Source organism: Garra rufa, chromosome 20 (assembly GCF_049309525.1).
Source record: "Garra rufa chromosome 20, GarRuf1.0, whole genome shotgun sequence".
Lineage (NCBI taxonomy): Eukaryota > Metazoa > Chordata > Actinopteri > Cypriniformes > Cyprinidae > Garra > Garra rufa.
In genome coordinates, this window is record NC_133380.1 from 9,290,571 (window position 1) to 9,308,429 (window position 17,859).

Consider the following 17,859-nt stretch of genomic DNA (forward strand, 5'->3'; position numbering starts at 1 on the left):
GAATCGATTCAGCAGATTCCAGCGAATGTTTCTCATTCCCGTGTGACAACGACACTAATCCCGCTGCAGCACTTGGCAACGCTTTGGAAGAACGGTAGGATGACTATGTCTAAAACGCTGCTCCATAATGTTTGCAACCACCCGGTGTTTATTAAGACAACCTGCACACATGGCGTAAAGAACCTGAAACAAAGAAAAATGTAAAAGATTAGCATTTCTTGGTCTAATTTATGTAAATAAATCTGATAAAAACGACTTTTTATCGACTAGAAAGATGTAATAAGTGGGCGCGGCCATTTCATTTATGGCTTCCAGTCTAATTCTGTCCAGCTATTTTTGCTGCTTGAATTGGCGTTTCTTACCATATTATTTTTTATGTATTATCTTAATTATGGACACACTAGTTTGTAGTGCTAACAGTTTAACCATTTATTGCCTTGTTCTTCAAGACGTCACAATCGACCATATTGGCGGCACTGAACGTAAACAGTGTTGCCAGATCAGGTTGACGATTTACAGCCCAAAAGCTCACCAAAACCCGCCCACTTCAACAAAAACCAGCCCAAATTTTAACTGCCAAAATAATGAGAATTTTATTGCCATGTCAAGGTTGATAAGGACCATTTTTAACTCTTTAAAAAAAGAAGAATGACAAAATAAAATAAAGATAAATCAATTTCACAGGAATATGGATCAAAACAGTCCGAAAATATGCGTAAAATGTCTTCTTTTCAAAGGGGAAATTAACTGATGACTTTAACTCTTGGAAAAACACATGCATCATTTTCAATGTCCACAGTAAAAATATGCTAATTTCTGTGCAAAAAGTGCACAATAAAGTGATGAGAAACAAATGTAATGTAGCTGGCATTTACGTTCATGCACACACCCACGTTTTCTTATTTCAGTTACAATTATATTTAGAAGTCTTCTATTCATCTCTCAACACGTGTAATCCACTTAGACTTTTTATCGTGTAACTTATATTTAGGCCACTTTGCCATCACAATTACTTAAAATGAATAAATGAATAAGCTGCTTATTCAAAATCTTGCCCGATATAGGGCTAAAACTCCGTCACTCACAAGTCATCACATCTCACTAACGTTAAAGACGTAAATTGATTGACAGGTCTCTGTTAAACTAAACCAGTAAGGGTTGCGTTAAGCAAAAATGAGTTGATGACTGCACTACGCATTATATTACTGTGATACTTTGAGCTCGAAGGTATTAAAATAACAATCACTAATGATAAAAGCGAAGAAAAAAGCAGCTGATTGGGCGGCTTTTATTTTTTTAAAGCAGCCCAAATTTTGTCTACCCGCCCAATGCGTTAGTCTCCGGTCCAAGCCGATCAAAAGAAGCCCAATTGGGCGGAAACCCGCCCAATCTGGCAACACTGAACGTAAACAATGCTGCTGAACCCAAGGAAACTTGCATATTTTACTAATTTTTGCTACTAAATTTGATCAATTATTGTCAGGTTTTGGGTTGTACTAATCGGTTGGACCAGAAAAACATACAAAGTACTATTAACTGACAAAAGTTATATATATATATATATATATATATATATATATAAATCAAGAATAGTGCCTAAAACTGTCTGAGGAACAAAAGGCGTTTGTGGTTGGCCAAACTGAACCAAGATTTCCTGGCAAGAATCTTGACAGCATTAATGTTTGTTCTTATAATTTCCAGTCAGGTAATGTTAGGTGAAATATTAGGCTAATATCTTAATTAATACTGCTTGTACCTTTATCACCTATTAACTTTAGTATGTCAAAATATTGTGCTCCTTCTCTATATGATTTAGCAGCTTCCACACATTTTTTCCCATGGTTTTTAGACAGCATAAACTAGCAAAACAATGTATTCAGTAGTACATTAACCATGCAATCAATGCTTTTGCTTACATCTGAGTATCTCCAATATGGCCGTGCATCCGGGTCACTGACTACACTGACGTAAGTGTAAACCCTCTATAGAGTGTTTTCACAACACCTCATCAATCAGCCATATTTGTAGCACTTAACATAAACAAAGCCATTGAACCCAAATGAAACTCTGATATTTTGCTGATTATTGCTGGTGAGAATGGTCAATTATAGTCATTTTTAAGGCTGTACTAATCGGTCGAACTGGGAAAAACATATAGAGTACTATAGACTGACAAAAGTTTTAACAAATCAAGGATAAGAGTGCAAAAAACTGTCTGAGGAACAAAAGGTTTTTGTGATTGGCCAAACTGAACCAAGATTTCCGGGGCAAGAATCTTGACAACATTTGTGCTTGTTCTTATCATTTCCAGTCAGGTAATGTTAGGTGAAATATTAGGCTAATATCTCAATTAATACTGCTTGTATGTATCTTCACCACCTATTAACTTAAGTTTAAGTTTGTTCAAATATTGCGCCCTTCCTGTTTACTAAGTCCTTCTTTATATGACTTAGCAGCTTCCACACGTTTTTTTCCCATGGTTTAGACAGCATAAACTAGCAAAATAATGTATTCAGTAGTACATTAACTGTGCAATCAATGCTGTTGTTTGGATCTGAGTATCTCCAATATGGCAGTGCAGCCGGGTAACTGACCAAATCATGATGTAAGTGCAAACCCTCTATATCGGTATAAGCATAAATGTAATGTCAATTTAAATTCAGATGTTCTGCCCATACCAGATGTGAGCAAAGCTGAGGATGGCGAAGAGAATCCCAGCGAGGAGGGACACTGGAACAGCGAGAAGAGCCGTGATGATACGGTAAAACCAGACCCGGGACACCTCGAAAAGAGCGTGACTCCAGATCCACACCCGATCCCCACTGCGCACCGACCCCGGCTCTGCTATTACATCCTCAAAACTAACCTGTCGAAAGAGAATATTCAGGAAAGTAGAATCTTTTGTTCACCCCCATCTGCTTTAAAACATATACCGCCATTTTGAAAAATGCCCCTATATGCAGCTATGTTTTAGTCAGTAAACACCAGGTTGGTGGAATATTGAGCATACATTGCTCGTACATAGTCTTTACCACCTATTAACTTTGGTTTGTCAAAATATTGTGCCCTTTTCTGCTTACTAAGTCTTTCTCTATATGATTTAGCAGCTTCCACACGTTTTGTCTGTGGTTTAGACAACATAAATGAGCAGAACGATGTATTCAGTAGTACATTAACCGTGCAATCCATGCTGTTGTTTACATCCGAGTATCGCCAGTATGGCTGCGCATCCGGGTAACTGACCAAAAGTGACATAAGTGCAAACCCTCTATAGAGTGTGTGTTCAATTCTTTTATGTACCTTACAGTGTTTGAATCGTAACTTCTTAAATGTGGAGTATTTAAAGTGAATACTGCAATCAACTTAGTATTAGCAACAGTTCATAACATAAACAATGCTACAGTAGCCCAGAAAAAGCTACTGCTAGTCTTTAATAGCTGTGCAAATGCTGGTCAGCTCATTTAAGAAGCGGTTGCTATTATTGTCCACATCATTGGAGATATTCACACATGTTCTTCTAATCCGTCTCCTGCTACCAGCTGTGGTTGTCTACAATGTCAAGACAATGTTCCTTACTTTGGGTTAGAGTGGAAGTAGAGTAGAGTTTAATCTAATTTAACCTGATGTGCCAACCAAAATGTCAGTAAATGCAAAGGTTTTGGAAATTGCTTGATTAAAATCCTGTACTGCAAAAAATAGATATTTATTTATTTATGAACAAATTTCTACAAATTGAAATTGAAAAAAGTGAAATATTTTAGACATAACCTCACTTTATGTTAGTAGGTTTTTCAGAAAACAAGACACTATTTTAAATAATTTTGTTTCTTAAGTTTTTTTTAAAATCACAGTTATGTAAATTTGTGCTTATTCTAAAGAATATACACTTTCAGTCAAAAGTTTTTTAATGTTTTTTAAAGAAGTCTCATCTGCTCACCAAGCTTTCAGTTATTTGATCCAAAGTACAGCAAAAACAGTAAACGTTTGAAATATTTTTTACTATTTAAACGAACAGTTTTCTCTTAAAATATTTTTTAAAATGTCATTTATTCTTGTGATCAAAGCTACATTATAGAAAGTAATAATTTTATTTAGAGAGGATGCTTTAAATTGCTGAAAAGTGATGATAAAGACATTTCTAATGTTACAAAAGATTTCATTTTTAGATAATTGCTGTTCTTCTGAACTTTCTATTCATCAAAGAAACCTAAAAAAATCTGCTCAGCTGTTTTCAACATAATAATAATAATAATAAATGTTTTTTGAGGAGCAAATCAGAATATTAGAATGATTTCTGAAGGATCGTCTGACACTGAAGTAATGATGCTAAAAATTCAGCTATGAAATCACAGGAATAAATTACATTTGAAAATATATTTGAATAGAAAACAGTTATTTTAAATAGTAAAAATGTCACTGTTTTGCTGTACTTTGGACAAATAAATGCAGGCTTGGTGAGCAGAACAGACTTTATTAAAAAACATTAAAAATCATACTGTTCAAAAACTTTTGACTGGTAGTGTATGTCAATGAGGTAACAAAAAATCATGGACAAAATCATGGTTTTGAAGCTGTATTATATACATCACTAGTATCAACAGTAAATGTATAATATGGTCCCGGTCCTTGAATAATTTTCCTATCACACCCAAAGCTCCACAACAGATCCCCATCAAAAGTGACATTTCTACAGACTCTGTAGTGCTACGATGAAAAACTATAGTCTTTAGACATGAAGAGATTACCTTAAGGCACTCATTTATTTGTCTTGGGTCCCGTTCATTGATCAGAAGCATGGTGTCACTCTGTGTAGAGATAATATCTTCTTCCTCCTCTTCCTCCAGGACAGTTTCCAGCTGCGTCTTCCACGTCTGTTGTTCCTCGTCGTCCTCTCCATCCCCTGCATCCCTCAGGTCGATCTCTGTTTCCCTTGCGTCCATACTCCGCATCATGGTGCCCGTCATCAATATGAAGGTCAGAAGGTCATAAAGCGGCTCATCAAAACATGCATAAACGGTTTCACACACTCTCACACATATACACTGTGAATGGAGAGTTGGAGTGCTGTCTAGAAGCTGAAACAGGGATATGGGATATATTAGGAAAGTGACCGTGCCCTAACAGGCATTCCCAAACAGGCCCCTATGGGAAGATGCCAGCCCCCACTGATGCATCTGCTATAAATACCCCATTAGTGACCGGTGAAATGCAGACCGCTGGTAAGCTTAGAAGAGCTCTTACAAGAACCATTGGATCAAGAACTGGATGAAATATTTAGTGGAGTGAAAGCATTGATTTTGAGCACGGATAGGGATTTAGTTTGATCAGTGTGTTTTGTTTAAAGATTAGAACATTTAAAGGAACAGTTCACCCAAAAATGAAAATTCTGTTGATAATTACTCACCCTCATGTCGTTCCAACCCCATAAGACCTTCGTTTATATTCGGAACACAAATTAAGATAATTTTGATGAAATCTAAGAACTTTCTGACCCTGCATAGACAGCAACGCAACTACCACGTTAAAGGCCCAGAAAGGTAGTAAGGACATTGTTAAAACAGTCCATGTGACAGCAGTGGTTTAACCGTAATGTTATGAAGCAATGAGAATACTTTTTGTGTGCAAAGGATGCAAAAATAACAACTTGTTTCAACATTTTCTTCTCTTCCCTGTCCGTTGCTGTCTATACAGGGTTATTTATAGACTGCCAACTATTGCATTTATAATCTAAAAGCGATAAAGCAGACAAAATAGACGTTTAGCAGATATATGTATTTGAAAAGACATATATCTCTTTCTGAAAATTAAACCAAAAATATTTAATAATGATATTTGATTATATAATATATTTAACTCGGGGGCATATAGAAAATTCTGTCAAAAAGTATAAAAATTAATTTATTAATTTGAACGCAGAATTTGGAAGTTAGAAATTTAGTACAGAAGCAGGGTTATTATAGTTAACTAAAGCTAAAACTGTTAAAAACATTTTGTTTCCTCAAAATAAAATAAATATTAATTATAATAAAAATTTACGTTGAGCTAGTTAGCAAAGTTTATCTTGATCGACAAAAAAGTGAAACTAAAATAAACATGAATAAAGACTATACATAAAAAATATGAAAAAGGAAATGGTTTTAAAATGAAAAATAATTAAAAAATATTATTACAAACAGTATCAGTATTACTGATTATTAGTATTAAAGATATTAAAATAACATTGGATTAAACTAGCAATATCCAGTATCAAATCATAATGTTTGTTTAATGTTTTTCACTGTTAAAAGTTCAATAAATGCACAAAGTTGCTGAATAATCCGTGTTAAATAATTCTCAAGATTGAACAAAATCTTCATTATAATTTTTGACACAATTTAAAAATAAAATGAGTTCAGGGTTATGTAAATTAAATGCTATAATAAATGCAGGAGAAAAAATAAAAATGGACTCAATAGCGACCCCATTTGCTAAATTTTGGGAAATACTTTTAGGAAAATGTTTTTCACTGTCAGATCCATTAGCAGCGAATTGGCTTCTATTTACCTATAGTCCAACAAATTATCGCATATACATTTATTTGTAAAATATTTTTCTACAATTTAAAAATGGTATGTTCCACTGTAATTCATACATTTTTTGTTTGTTTTTTTTTTGTTTACTATTCATCTTCCATTTTGTATACCTGTTTATTGCTTAAACTGTTTCTGCCATGTTAGAGTGTTGTGATTGGTTGTTAGTTGGTTGTTTATTAAGGCTGCGGGTCCACCACAGCCTGTTTTTCATGTTTTTTCAATTGTTTTTAATGGGAGCACAGCGTTTTTAAAAAGGCAGGAGCGTGACGAGGCACTAATCTTTTTTTTTTTTCATGTGAGTAAAACGCCACGCTCATCACTGTCACTTTTTAGTCAGCTGTCCAATCACAGTGGAGGAGGGGCGGGACAAAATCCAAACCAACCAATTGCCACATCCTGAATATACCACAGCAACACATGACAACAAGAAGCACAATAATGGAACAAAATAATTTAAAACAAGGGACAGAGCAAGTACCTAATACTGTGTCAACATTTTTGTATTCATGAATAAACTAAATCAGATACTAGTAACACTTCCATGGATATTCCATGATGGACAAACCATCTTAACTGAAAAAAAAAAACACTGCTTAGGCAGCTAGGCATTTTCAGCAGAGCGCCTGGGGTTTTCAGCTGGTTAAAGGACGAAAAAATTACAGATAATTTACTCACCCTATTTCTTCCTTCCTAAAGGATTTATGTTTTTTGAAGAAAACATTTCAGGATTTCTCTCCATATAGTGGACTTCTATGGTGCCCGTGAGTTTGAACTTGCAGTTTTAATGCAGCTTTAAAGGGCTCTAAATGATCCCAGCTGAGGAAAAAGTGTCTTATCTAGCGAAACGATCGGTTACTTTCTAAAAAAATTTACAATTTATTTCATTAATTCATTTAGAACCCCATTGAAGGTGCATTTAAACTGGATTTTGGAAGTTCAAACTCACAGGCACCATAGAAGTCCACTATATCGAGAGAAATCCAAAAATGTTTTCCACAAAAAAACAATTTCTTTACGAATGAAGAAAGAAAGACATGAACATCTTGGATGACAAGGGGGTGAGTACATTATCTGTAATGTTTTGTTCAGGAAGTGAACTACTCCTTTAAAAAGGCTTTGGTGGACACGCGGCCTTTAAGTGAGAAGAGCTCAAAAGTCCCTCCTTCAATGTGAGTCGTGATTTTTTTCCGCCTGTTTTATCAGCTATTTTTGGTCTATAGGATCATGGTCAGAAGTCATCATGCTGTTTTATTCTGGAACGCTCTCATATTAATCACCATCACCGTTTAATCTCACAGTTTGTGGCATTTTTCCCAGTTCACCTTTGCCCTCAGTGGCTGTCTCCTGGATTGTGAGGTCAGACCAACGCCTTTTAAAAACGTTCTTTTGGCAGCCGCCCTAGATCAGTTTGCTTTATCCGCTAAATCTAATCTGTGTTCAAATCTCCCCATTAGAATTAAAAACATGTCCAGAAATATTATGGAGATATAATTACAGGAAACACGCTTTCAGATGATAGACTGATATAGTATAAATGCACAGAATTCAGAAAATCTGAATCTAAATGTGAAACAGCTGTCCTCTGGTGGATTTACTATATTATATAACTCTATGTATTTGGCGTACGTCCCAGGATTTTCATAAACACACAGAGCCAGAATACTAACAGGAGAAATGCAACATATATGGACACTCAGTAAATACATAAACGTATAGCGATAGTGATGTGGCTCATACTTTATTGTACTTCATTGTTGAGTGGCTAACTAATACTAATTAGCCTGCATGAAGGCATACGTCTAAACAATGCAAGTAAACCAGTTGTACATATGTACAGTACCATCCTCCTTATAAATACATGAATACAGCGCTATCCATCTCCATAACAGCAAAAGACAGTAATGGTCACATTGTTTTGTATAAATAAAGAAAGCACTAATAAATACATAGTGTGATGTAATGGATGGCTCCATATAGCTCACCATTCAAAATCGGCACAATGAGCTGTAAATGCAACACAGCTGAACATATGCTGCATTGAACTGAGTCAAGCTTTTAGTGACTAGTGTCTTTATTGAACAACAAAACAATTTGTCTTTGTCACTTCAGCCCATGCGTAATATTTACAGTTTGAACAGTAGAAAAGAAATACAGCAGACAGCTGAGGTCCTCCTTTGCACTATAAATAGAAATAAATATGTAAAAATGGATTCAAAACTTTTTTTATGCTCTTTTTTTTGTATGAATATTTAGGTTCAGTTAGATTTGTGTTACTCAATTTTTTAAATAATTTAAATAGCACAGTAGAAATACAGTACAAGAAAGTGTATTTAAAATGTTAATTTAAATATTGAATATGTTCTATTTAAATCTTGTTTAAGCTTGATGACATTAAAATTTAGCCATTAAATATGTCATTTCAGTTCATAATGTCATTCAAACCCTAATCAGCACTGTGTTTGTAAACATGTGGGTGGAGTCACCACTAGGAAAAGCTGTGATTGGATGAAGGCATTTTTTGTTCGTTGGTTGTCACTGTGTTGTGAGTTTATATCTCTCAATTCTGACTTTATAACTCGCAATTCTGAAATTATATCACAATTCTGAGGAAAAAAGTCAGAAGTTTGTATCATGCAATTCTGAGAAAAAAAAGTCAGAATTGTGAGATAAAAGGCGCATGCAATAACCGTTTTTTATTTTTTATTCAGTGGTGGAAACGGGCTTCCATAGTATCTTGTTTTAACCAAAGAGGTCAGTGCACACCATTTTTCAAGTACAAGTCCATCAGCATTAATCCACTCTTCTGTCTGGTTTGCATTTGCGAGAAAAAAGTCAGAATTGTGTGTTTATATCTCGCAATTCTGACTTTATAACTCACAATTGCGAGTTTATATCCCAATTCTAAGGAAAAAGCAAATTGCGAGCTTTTATCTCACAATTCTGACTTTATTTCTCACAATTGTGAGTTTGTATAAAGCAATTAAGAGAAGAAAAGTCAGAATTGTGAGTTTATATCTCTCAATTCTGACTTTATAACTCGCAATTCTGAGTTTATATCACAATTCGGAGGAAAAAAGTCAGAATTGCAAGTTTTTATCACGCAATTCTGAGAAAAAAAGTCAGAATTGTGAGATAAATGCGCAGTAACCATTTTTTAATTACATTTTTCTTTAGTGGCGGAATTGACTTTCATAGTATTATGTTTAAACTGCTGAAAGACGTCAATACACACCAATTTCAAGTTCAAGTTCATTTCAGTTCATCAACATTAATCTCTCCTGTCTGATTTGCATTTGCAAGAAAATAAGTCAGAATTGTGAGTTCATTTCTTGCAGTTCTGACTTTATAACTCACAGTTGCGAGTTTATATCAGAATTCTGAGGAAAAAAGTCCAAATTGTGAGTTTATATCTCGCAGTTCTGTCTTAATAACTCACAATTTAGAAATTTTAGCAATTTTTAAGAATTGCACGTTTTTATCTCACAATTCTGACTATTTCTCACAATTGTGGGTTTATATCACCCAATTCTGAGAAAAAAGTAAGAATTATACACTACCAGTCAAAAGTTTGGACACACTTCCCCATCAAAGAGAATGGGGAAGTGTGTCCAAACTTTTGACTGGTAGTTTAAGTTTATATCTCACCATGGTGAGTTTATATCACAATTCTGAGGGGAATAAAGTCAGAATTGCGAGTTTTCTTGCAATTGTGAGTTTATATCTCACAATATCTCATAAATCGCAATCTTATTTAAACTGCTGAAAGACGTCAATACACACAATTTTTCAAATTCAAGTCCACCAGTGTTATGATTGGTCAGATCGCCTGTCAGTCAAACTCCCTGCAAAGGGTCGACTTTGTTTTTTCATCCCCAAATTTAAAATCCCTTAAAGGAACACTCCACTTTTTTTTGGAAATAGGCTCATTCTCCAACTCCCCCCGAGTTAATAAGTTGAGTTTTACCGTTTTGAAATCCATTCAGCCGTTCTCCTGTTCTGGCGATATCACTTTTAGCATAGCTTAGCATAGATCATTGAATCCTATTAGACCAATAGCATCACGTTCAAAAATGACCAACGAGTTTCCATATTTGTCCTATTTAAAACTTGACTCTTCTGTAGTTATATCGTGTACTAAGACCGGTGGAAATGCAAAGCTTAAATTTTCTAGGCTGATAAGATTAGGAACTACACTTCCATTCCGGCGTAATAGTCAAGGAAGTTTGCTGCCGTAATAAGGCTGAAGCAGGAGCAGTAATACCACGCAGCACATGTGCAAATGCTAAACTAGCTGGGAACTCATTTCTGATAATACGCCGCCTGCTTCGGCCATATTACGGCAGCAAACTTCCTTGACTATTACGCCGGAATGGAAGTGTAGTTCCTAATCTTATCAGCCTAGAAACTCGCAGTTTTGCATTTCCACCGGTCTTAGTACACGATATAACTACAGAAGAGTCAAGTTTTAAATACAACAAATATGGAAACTCGTTGGTCATTTTTGAACGCGATGCTACTGGTCTAATAGGATTCAATGATCTATGCTAAGCTATGCTAAAAGCGATATTGCCAGAACAGGAGAACGGCTGAATGGATTTCAAAACGGTAAAACTCAACTTATTAACTAGGGGGGAGTTGGAGAATGAGCCTATTTCCAAAAAAAGTGGAGTGTTCCTTTAAAATGACAACAAAAAATTTAATTATTATGACCCTTATAAAAATCTTTTTAAAAGACTTTTTATGTCATCTATGCATGTTGTGTAACTCCTCAATCTTAAGAATAGTTCAAGTGATCTCCTCAGGTATTTGCCCCGGTATCCTAAAACTAGTCTGGTCCAATGTGCTCCTTGGTGTAGCCATGTGGTAGCTGCATCTAACTCCATCCCTGTCACCGCTCCTGTGCACAAAATGAAAAAAGTCCTCATGTCCTGAACGTTCGTGACCCGACGCTGAGGGCCGCACCGGTCTGCCAGGTGATCGGCAACAAAAGAGCATCTTACACAACTCCTCCCTGATCTGACGGTTGAGCAGGCCATAAAAAAATGGGTTTACCGCGAATGTCGAATATGCCAGCCATGTGACCGGTCCCTCGGCTTCCTCAGAGGTACTATGAGAGAATCCCAAGGACAAATGCAGGTGGAAAGCGAAATAAGGCAGCCAGCAGAGTAGGAACTGACCCACGATGATAGCTAAAGTAAGAGCTGCTTTCCCACCAACCAGCGTTCTCCTTTTCCTACGCTGGACTTGATTTCTCCGGACGCTCGTGCTGGTGGTGATAATCGTGGTCTGGCTGTTGACCGAATCAGATCGACGCTTCGGATAAGCGGTCGCCATCGTCCAGCTCGGGATTGGACCTCTTTCTCGTGCAGCCGTGTGGGCGACTTTATAAACATTCCCATAGACGGCGATAATAATAGCAGCTGGAACGCAAAAGCAAACTGTGCAGAATAAAATAGCAAAAACTCTCCGGTGTCCGCTGTGGCTCCAATGAAGAGAGCAATGTGTGGCGGCAATGGAGCTTCTGCTTCCATAACTGGGCCATCCGAAGACGGTAGCAAGCCCTAGCAAAGTAGACACCACCCAGACAAGTCCCATCACGGCTGCGGATAACCAAGGAGTCATTTTAGCCTCGTACCTCATGGGATGCACAATGTAGAAGTAGCGCTCGATGCTAATCACAGTAACCGTAAAAATAGAGGCAGATATGAGAAAGGCATTCAGGAATATATACAACCTGCATTCGAGTACAGAAAAGATGATGCCGGCGAAGAACGGCGAGCCGCAGACGATGCCGAGTGGCATTAACAAAGCGGCGCATAGCAAATCCACGATGCAGAGGTGACACACCAAACTGAACTTGCGGAGATGTGGCACTTTTACTACTACGGCAAGCACTCCGCTGTTGGCTAAAAGTGCTATTGCATTAAGAGTCACCATGACCACGAGGGCCGACATGTCTCGTAAACGCGACTGCGGGTTGGACATGCTTCCTAACTGCATGCTGGGAGCCAGATGCATAGGGTGGCCATGACTCAATGTCTCATTAAGTTCGGTTGCGTTAAGCTCTGCTGGTGGAGGTAATCCAGACGCCTCCATTGTTTACAGTGTGGTGCTCCAAACACAAAGCAGGAACGCAGGCTTCTCCATCTTCCACCGGTCAGAAACGGGGACTCATTGGCTGGAGGTCAAAGGTCAGCGCTGTGGAAAGTATCATATGACATACAGAGATTAGTATAACTGCAGTTGAACACATGCACAACAAGTTGACAAATTTAAAGGTGCATTTTTAGCTGATTTGCATGTTGTTTTTTTATTGTATTTACAGTTCTGTTAAGAGATTACATATGCTTTATTACATATATGTTTATTAATTTATATCATAATTCTATACTTTATTATAAATAAACAATACTATAGTCAGAAATTATTATAAAATAATTCATTTTAAAAATGCATACTCTATTAATAAAATTAATAAAATTTAATCTTTTTTTTCCACTTCTGAGATCTTTTTATATATATACTCCATTTGGATGTTGGTTGTTTACCTCTGATTATAGAATAAATGTCAGGTTGTTTATTTTAACTACTGGTTATATATATATATATATGTACTGCTGGTTGACCAAACAGAAATTAAATTAAATTAAATTTTAAATAATTTAGACTCTTAAAATTGATTCTTAAAATATTTCAACTTTATTTTAAAAACATTTTACAAATATTTAAACTTTATTCTTATAATAATTAGATTCAATATCAATTAATGTCACCTTTTTCTCAAGACATTTAGACTTTATTCTCGTAATTTCAATTTTATTCTCAAAATATTTTGACTTTATTCTCGTCACTTTTCTCAAAATATTTACACTTTATTCTCGTAAATGTAACTTTTTTCTCAAAATATTCAGACTTTATTTTCAAAATGTTTTGACTTTATTCTCATAATTTTGACTTTTTTCCTCAAAATATTTAGACTATTCTCATAGTTTATTCGTAACTTTATATTTGTAACGTTATATCGTACTTTATTCTTGTAATTTCAATATTTTTCACAAAATATTTAGACTTTATTCTTAAAATATTTAAACGAATTTCAACTGCATACTCAAAATATTTCGAACTGTATTCTCAAAATATTTTGACTTTATTCTCGTAATTTCAACTTTATTCTTGTAATTTCGACTATTCTCAAAATTTTTAGATTTTATGTTTGTAATTTAGATTTTTTTTTATTGAAATTTATTCTTTAAGTTATAATTAAATTAAATATTAAAATTGAAATAGATTAATAAGTAAAATTAAAGTAAAAAATACTAGAATTTAGAAAGAGGTGCTTTACATAGCGCTTTACAGAGACGATAATATATGTGCATATAGATATAAGTTTTTAAATTGACTGTCTTTCTTGATACATATTTTTATATTTTATTTTAAGCATGTTGTTTATATTAGTGTATACAATACAATACTACAATAGTACCATGGTATACTGATGTGTCAGGTGGCATTGGTATTTACAAAAAATACCATGGTATTACCATCATGCCAGTGTCCAAAATCATAATACCATGGCATCATATGCCAAAAAATGTTTCGTGAAGGTAGGTTTTAGCAACAGGCTATTAGCGTAACATGTCCAGAGCATTGTTGTGATTGTTTTGTGGACATGTGTGGCTAAACACTGAAAAAGCGAGGGAGGCTTGATCAGTTGGAATAATTCATGGTGCTCTATTCATGGTGCTCGTGGTGCTCTAACCTTTTGAAGCAGAGTATAATGAGCTCACTTGTTTGGCTGCAGCTGCTGGGGTTTCTCTGGCATTAGCGTTAGCGTGAGCTCACTGTCACCTGCACAGCACTACAATGCACTCACGCCAGAGACGTCACGATACACACAGACACAGATATCATCGCACTGATGTCATTTACTGGAGAGTCACTCTAATGCCAAGAAAACTTCTGATAGCTGTAGAAATTAGAGCGGTAGGTCTTGAGGTGATGTGTGTAATTAAAGTTGACCAGTATGTATAAATTACATATGCTCCCAATCCTGGCCATTTGCATGCACAATAGCAAATAGGCTATACTCTCTAATTTCAACTTTATTCTTGTCATTTAGACTTTATTCTCAAAATATTTTGACTTTATTCTCAGAATTTCAACTTTATTCAAAATATTTTGACTTGCTTTTTGTAACTTTAACTTTAATCTCAAAATATTTTAACTTTATTCTAATTTTGACTTTATTCTAAAAAAAATTTAGACTTCATTCTCGTAATTTTGACTTAATTCTCAAAATATTTTGACTTTATTCTCAAAATATTTTAAGTTTATTCTCAAAATATTTCAACTTTTTTCTTGTAATTTTAACTTTTTTCTTTTAATTTTAACTTTATTCTCAAAATATTTAGACTTTATTCTCAAAATATTTTAAGTTTATTCTCCAAAATATTTTAAGTTCATTCTCCAAATATTTTAAGTTTATTCTCAAAATATTTCAACTTTTTTTCTCGTAATTTTAACTTTATTCTCAAAATATTTAGACTTTATTCTCAAAATATTTTAAGTTTATTCTCAAAATATTTCAACTTTTTTCTTGTAATTTTAACTTTTTTCTTTTAATTTTAACTTTATTCTCAAAATATTTAGACTTTATTCTCAAAATATTTAGACTTTGTTCTCAAAATATTTTAAGTTTATTCTCCAAAATATTTTAAGTTTATTCTCAAAATATTTTAAGTTGATTCTCAAAATATTTCAACTTTTTTTCTCTCGTAATTTTAACTTTATTCTCAAAATATTTTGACTTCATTCTCGTAATTTCGACTTCATTGTCAAAAGATTTTGACTTTATTCTCGTAATTTCTACTTTATTCTCCAAATATTTTAAGTTTATTCTCCAAATATTTCAACTTTTTTCTCGTAATTTTAACTTTATTCTCAAAATATATTCACTTTATTCTCGAAATATTTTGACTTCATTTTCAAAATATTGTGACTTTATTCTCGTCATTTAGACTCAAAATATTTAAACTTTCTTGTAATTTCAACATTATTCTCTAAATATTTCGATGTCATTCTTGTAATTTTGACTTTATTCTGATAGTTAATTTTTTTTAGAATGATTTCTGAAGGATCATGTGACACTGAAGACTGAAATAATGATGCTAAAATTGAAGCTTTGCATAACAAAAATTAATTATATATTTAAAAATATTAAAATAGAAAACGGTTATTTTAAATTGTAATAATATTTTGCAATATTACTGCTTTTACTGTATTTCTAATTTAAGAGAATTCTTTCAAAAAGTACTAAAACAACAATAATTCACTGTCAATTTTAAATATTTTTACAGTACCATGAATAATTCTACAAAATTTATAATGACCTCCACCAGACATTTCCCAATGCGAATAATCATAATCTGTAATCTTCTATAGTCCCAGCTCATCAGCACATGTCCATAGGGGTTAGAAAATGAATGCAGAGTAATTTGGCATGGAAATGCACAGCGGCTGTATTACATCACTACATTACAGCTGCACAGAACGTTCCAGTGCGTTTTAGGTTAATCAGTTTGTTTATCTTGATGGATTGGTAATGCCTTGACCTCACACTACCTCAATTTGCAGCGCAAAAAATAACTTCAGAGGAGGTTTATTCTCAAAATATTTCAAAAAGTGGGTGAAAATTACAGCAAAACAACAAATAACACCTACAGTCCCCCACCCCCTGATTCAGACACGCAGCTCTGGTAAATCAGTGACTTCCACTTTTAATCCATGTGGCATGTTTTTGGGCCAGTAATCTCTCTGCTCAGCCCAGATTGTCTACTCATCTAATAAACAGATGTGCAGGTTTTTTGGTTTTGGATTATGAAAGAGGTGCCCTGCTTTTATTATGTACTGTAAACTACATAAACACACACAGAAGTGGACACAACCTAATTTTAACTTGAAAACTCAGGTAAATGTGTTGTTGCATTATAAAAAACTAAACTAAAACTAAACAGTTCAATTGTTTGTGTAATTTATCATCGTTAAAACATTGTTAATTATGCAATATTTGTTGTTTACTAAGAAATTATTTCAGCCTTAAACATTTTGGACTAACATTATGAGAAAGCACTAATTTACAGTGTAATAAACTGTATGTTTAAAGCAAAAAACACAGTAAAGTAAGTAACATACTATGCAAGTTATAACAAATAATACAAGAGAAAATCTCACCTGATGTTTGTTAAGCGTGGTCAAGCATCATTTAATCCAAAATCCAGGATCTGTTCATCAGTCATGTGAAGCTGGTGAAGTTTATCCAGCTCTCACTCTGTCTGGGGTGTAGAGCGCTTGATGGAGTTGTGTTTGGCTCCACGGTCTTTGCACTTAAGGCAAGCGGAAGCCATTACAGAGGCAGATGTACATGATGTGCAGGTCAGTCCATTAGGAGCCTCTACTGCATCATGTATAGAGTCATTACACTGTGTCAATTCCCCTCACTGAGGAGCCAGAGAGCTGCAGGTGAATCCAGCAACACAACAACAGTAGAGAGAGAGAGAGAGAGAGAGAGAGAGAGAGAGAGAGAGAGAGAGAGCTGACTGATCACAGGACTGGGGCAGTCACCAGTAGTAACAGTCACTCACACTATGTTTAAATCTAAAAATAAAATTATATATCCCAAACATATGCAATAGAAATTCAAGCAAAAATGAATTGAATATTAGTTATTCTATAAATTAATATAAATTATTAATTATATATAATGTCTTACATATATATATATATATATATATATTTATTTATATTTATTTATTTATAATATATTGTTTATATTGTTAAACTTAATTATTTAATTTAGTTCATTTAATTATTATTTATTTAATAAATACTATTTATTATTATTGTCAGTAGTAGCAGTATACTTCAAGAGTTTTTGTGTAAATTTGTGGTATTTTATAATAATAATGTTGTTATACTTATGTTTTTATTGCATGTCTGTATATATGTCTGTATTTTGTTCATTTACTCTAGTTTTTATCTATAATATATTATTATTATTAGTAGTAGTAGTTGTAGTATACATAATTGATTTATATTGCATTATTTTATGCATTTATAATCAATACTTTTTATTATTTCTACAGTTTGTGTTTTTATTGCATATTTGTATTTTATTTTATTTATAATATTTTAGCAGTAGTGTATTATTATCATTATTGCGTACCTGTATGTTTGTATGTTTTTAAATGTATTTAGAATAATAACAATTAAAATGTATTTTATTATTACA

General features: G+C 34.0%; 2 protein-coding genes across 2 annotated transcripts; both read right to left on the minus strand.

Annotated features, from left to right (window-relative positions):
* Window positions 1-31: 31 nt before the first annotated feature.
* Window positions 32-5,069, minus strand: cav4a (caveolin 4a). The gene is made up of 3 exons (XM_073826064.1): window positions 4,746-5,069; window positions 2,679-2,866; window positions 32-183 (listed from the first exon to the last, which is right to left on the minus strand). The coding sequence occupies exons 1-3, from the start codon at window positions 4,962-4,964 to the stop codon at window positions 33-35; spliced, it is 558 nt and encodes a 185-aa protein (XP_073682165.1). The 5' UTR covers window positions 4,965-5,069; the 3' UTR covers window position 32.
* Window positions 5,070-11,146: 6,077 nt separating this feature from the next.
* Window positions 11,147-17,085, minus strand: LOC141294206 (probable G-protein coupled receptor). The gene is made up of 2 exons (XM_073826292.1): window positions 16,803-17,085; window positions 11,147-12,770 (listed from the first exon to the last, which is right to left on the minus strand). The coding sequence occupies exon 2, from the start codon at window positions 12,666-12,668 to the stop codon at window positions 11,358-11,360; it is 1,311 nt and encodes a 436-aa protein (XP_073682393.1). The 5' UTR covers window positions 12,669-12,770; window positions 16,803-17,085; the 3' UTR covers window positions 11,147-11,357.
* Window positions 17,086-17,859: the final 774 nt, after the last annotated feature.

What these genes read in the sequence shown, in the direction of transcription:
- cav4a (XM_073826064.1), bottom strand. Translation starts at nt 4,964, where the DNA reads ATGACGGGCACCATGATGCGGAGTATGGACGCAAGGGAAACAGAGATC. An exon ending in AAATAAATGAGTGCCTTAAG is followed by an intron (nt 2,867 to 4,745) that starts GTAATCTCTTCA and finishes CTCTTTCGACAG; the next exon opens with GTTAGTTTTGAGGATGTAAT. An exon ending in CTCAGCTTTGCTCACATCTG is followed by an intron (nt 184 to 2,678) that starts GTATGGGCAGAA and finishes TCTTTGTTTCAG; the next exon opens with GTTCTTTACGCCATGTGTGC.
- LOC141294206 (XM_073826292.1), bottom strand. Translation starts at nt 12,668, where the DNA reads ATGGAGGCGTCTGGATTACCTCCACCAGCAGAGCTTAACGCAACCGAA.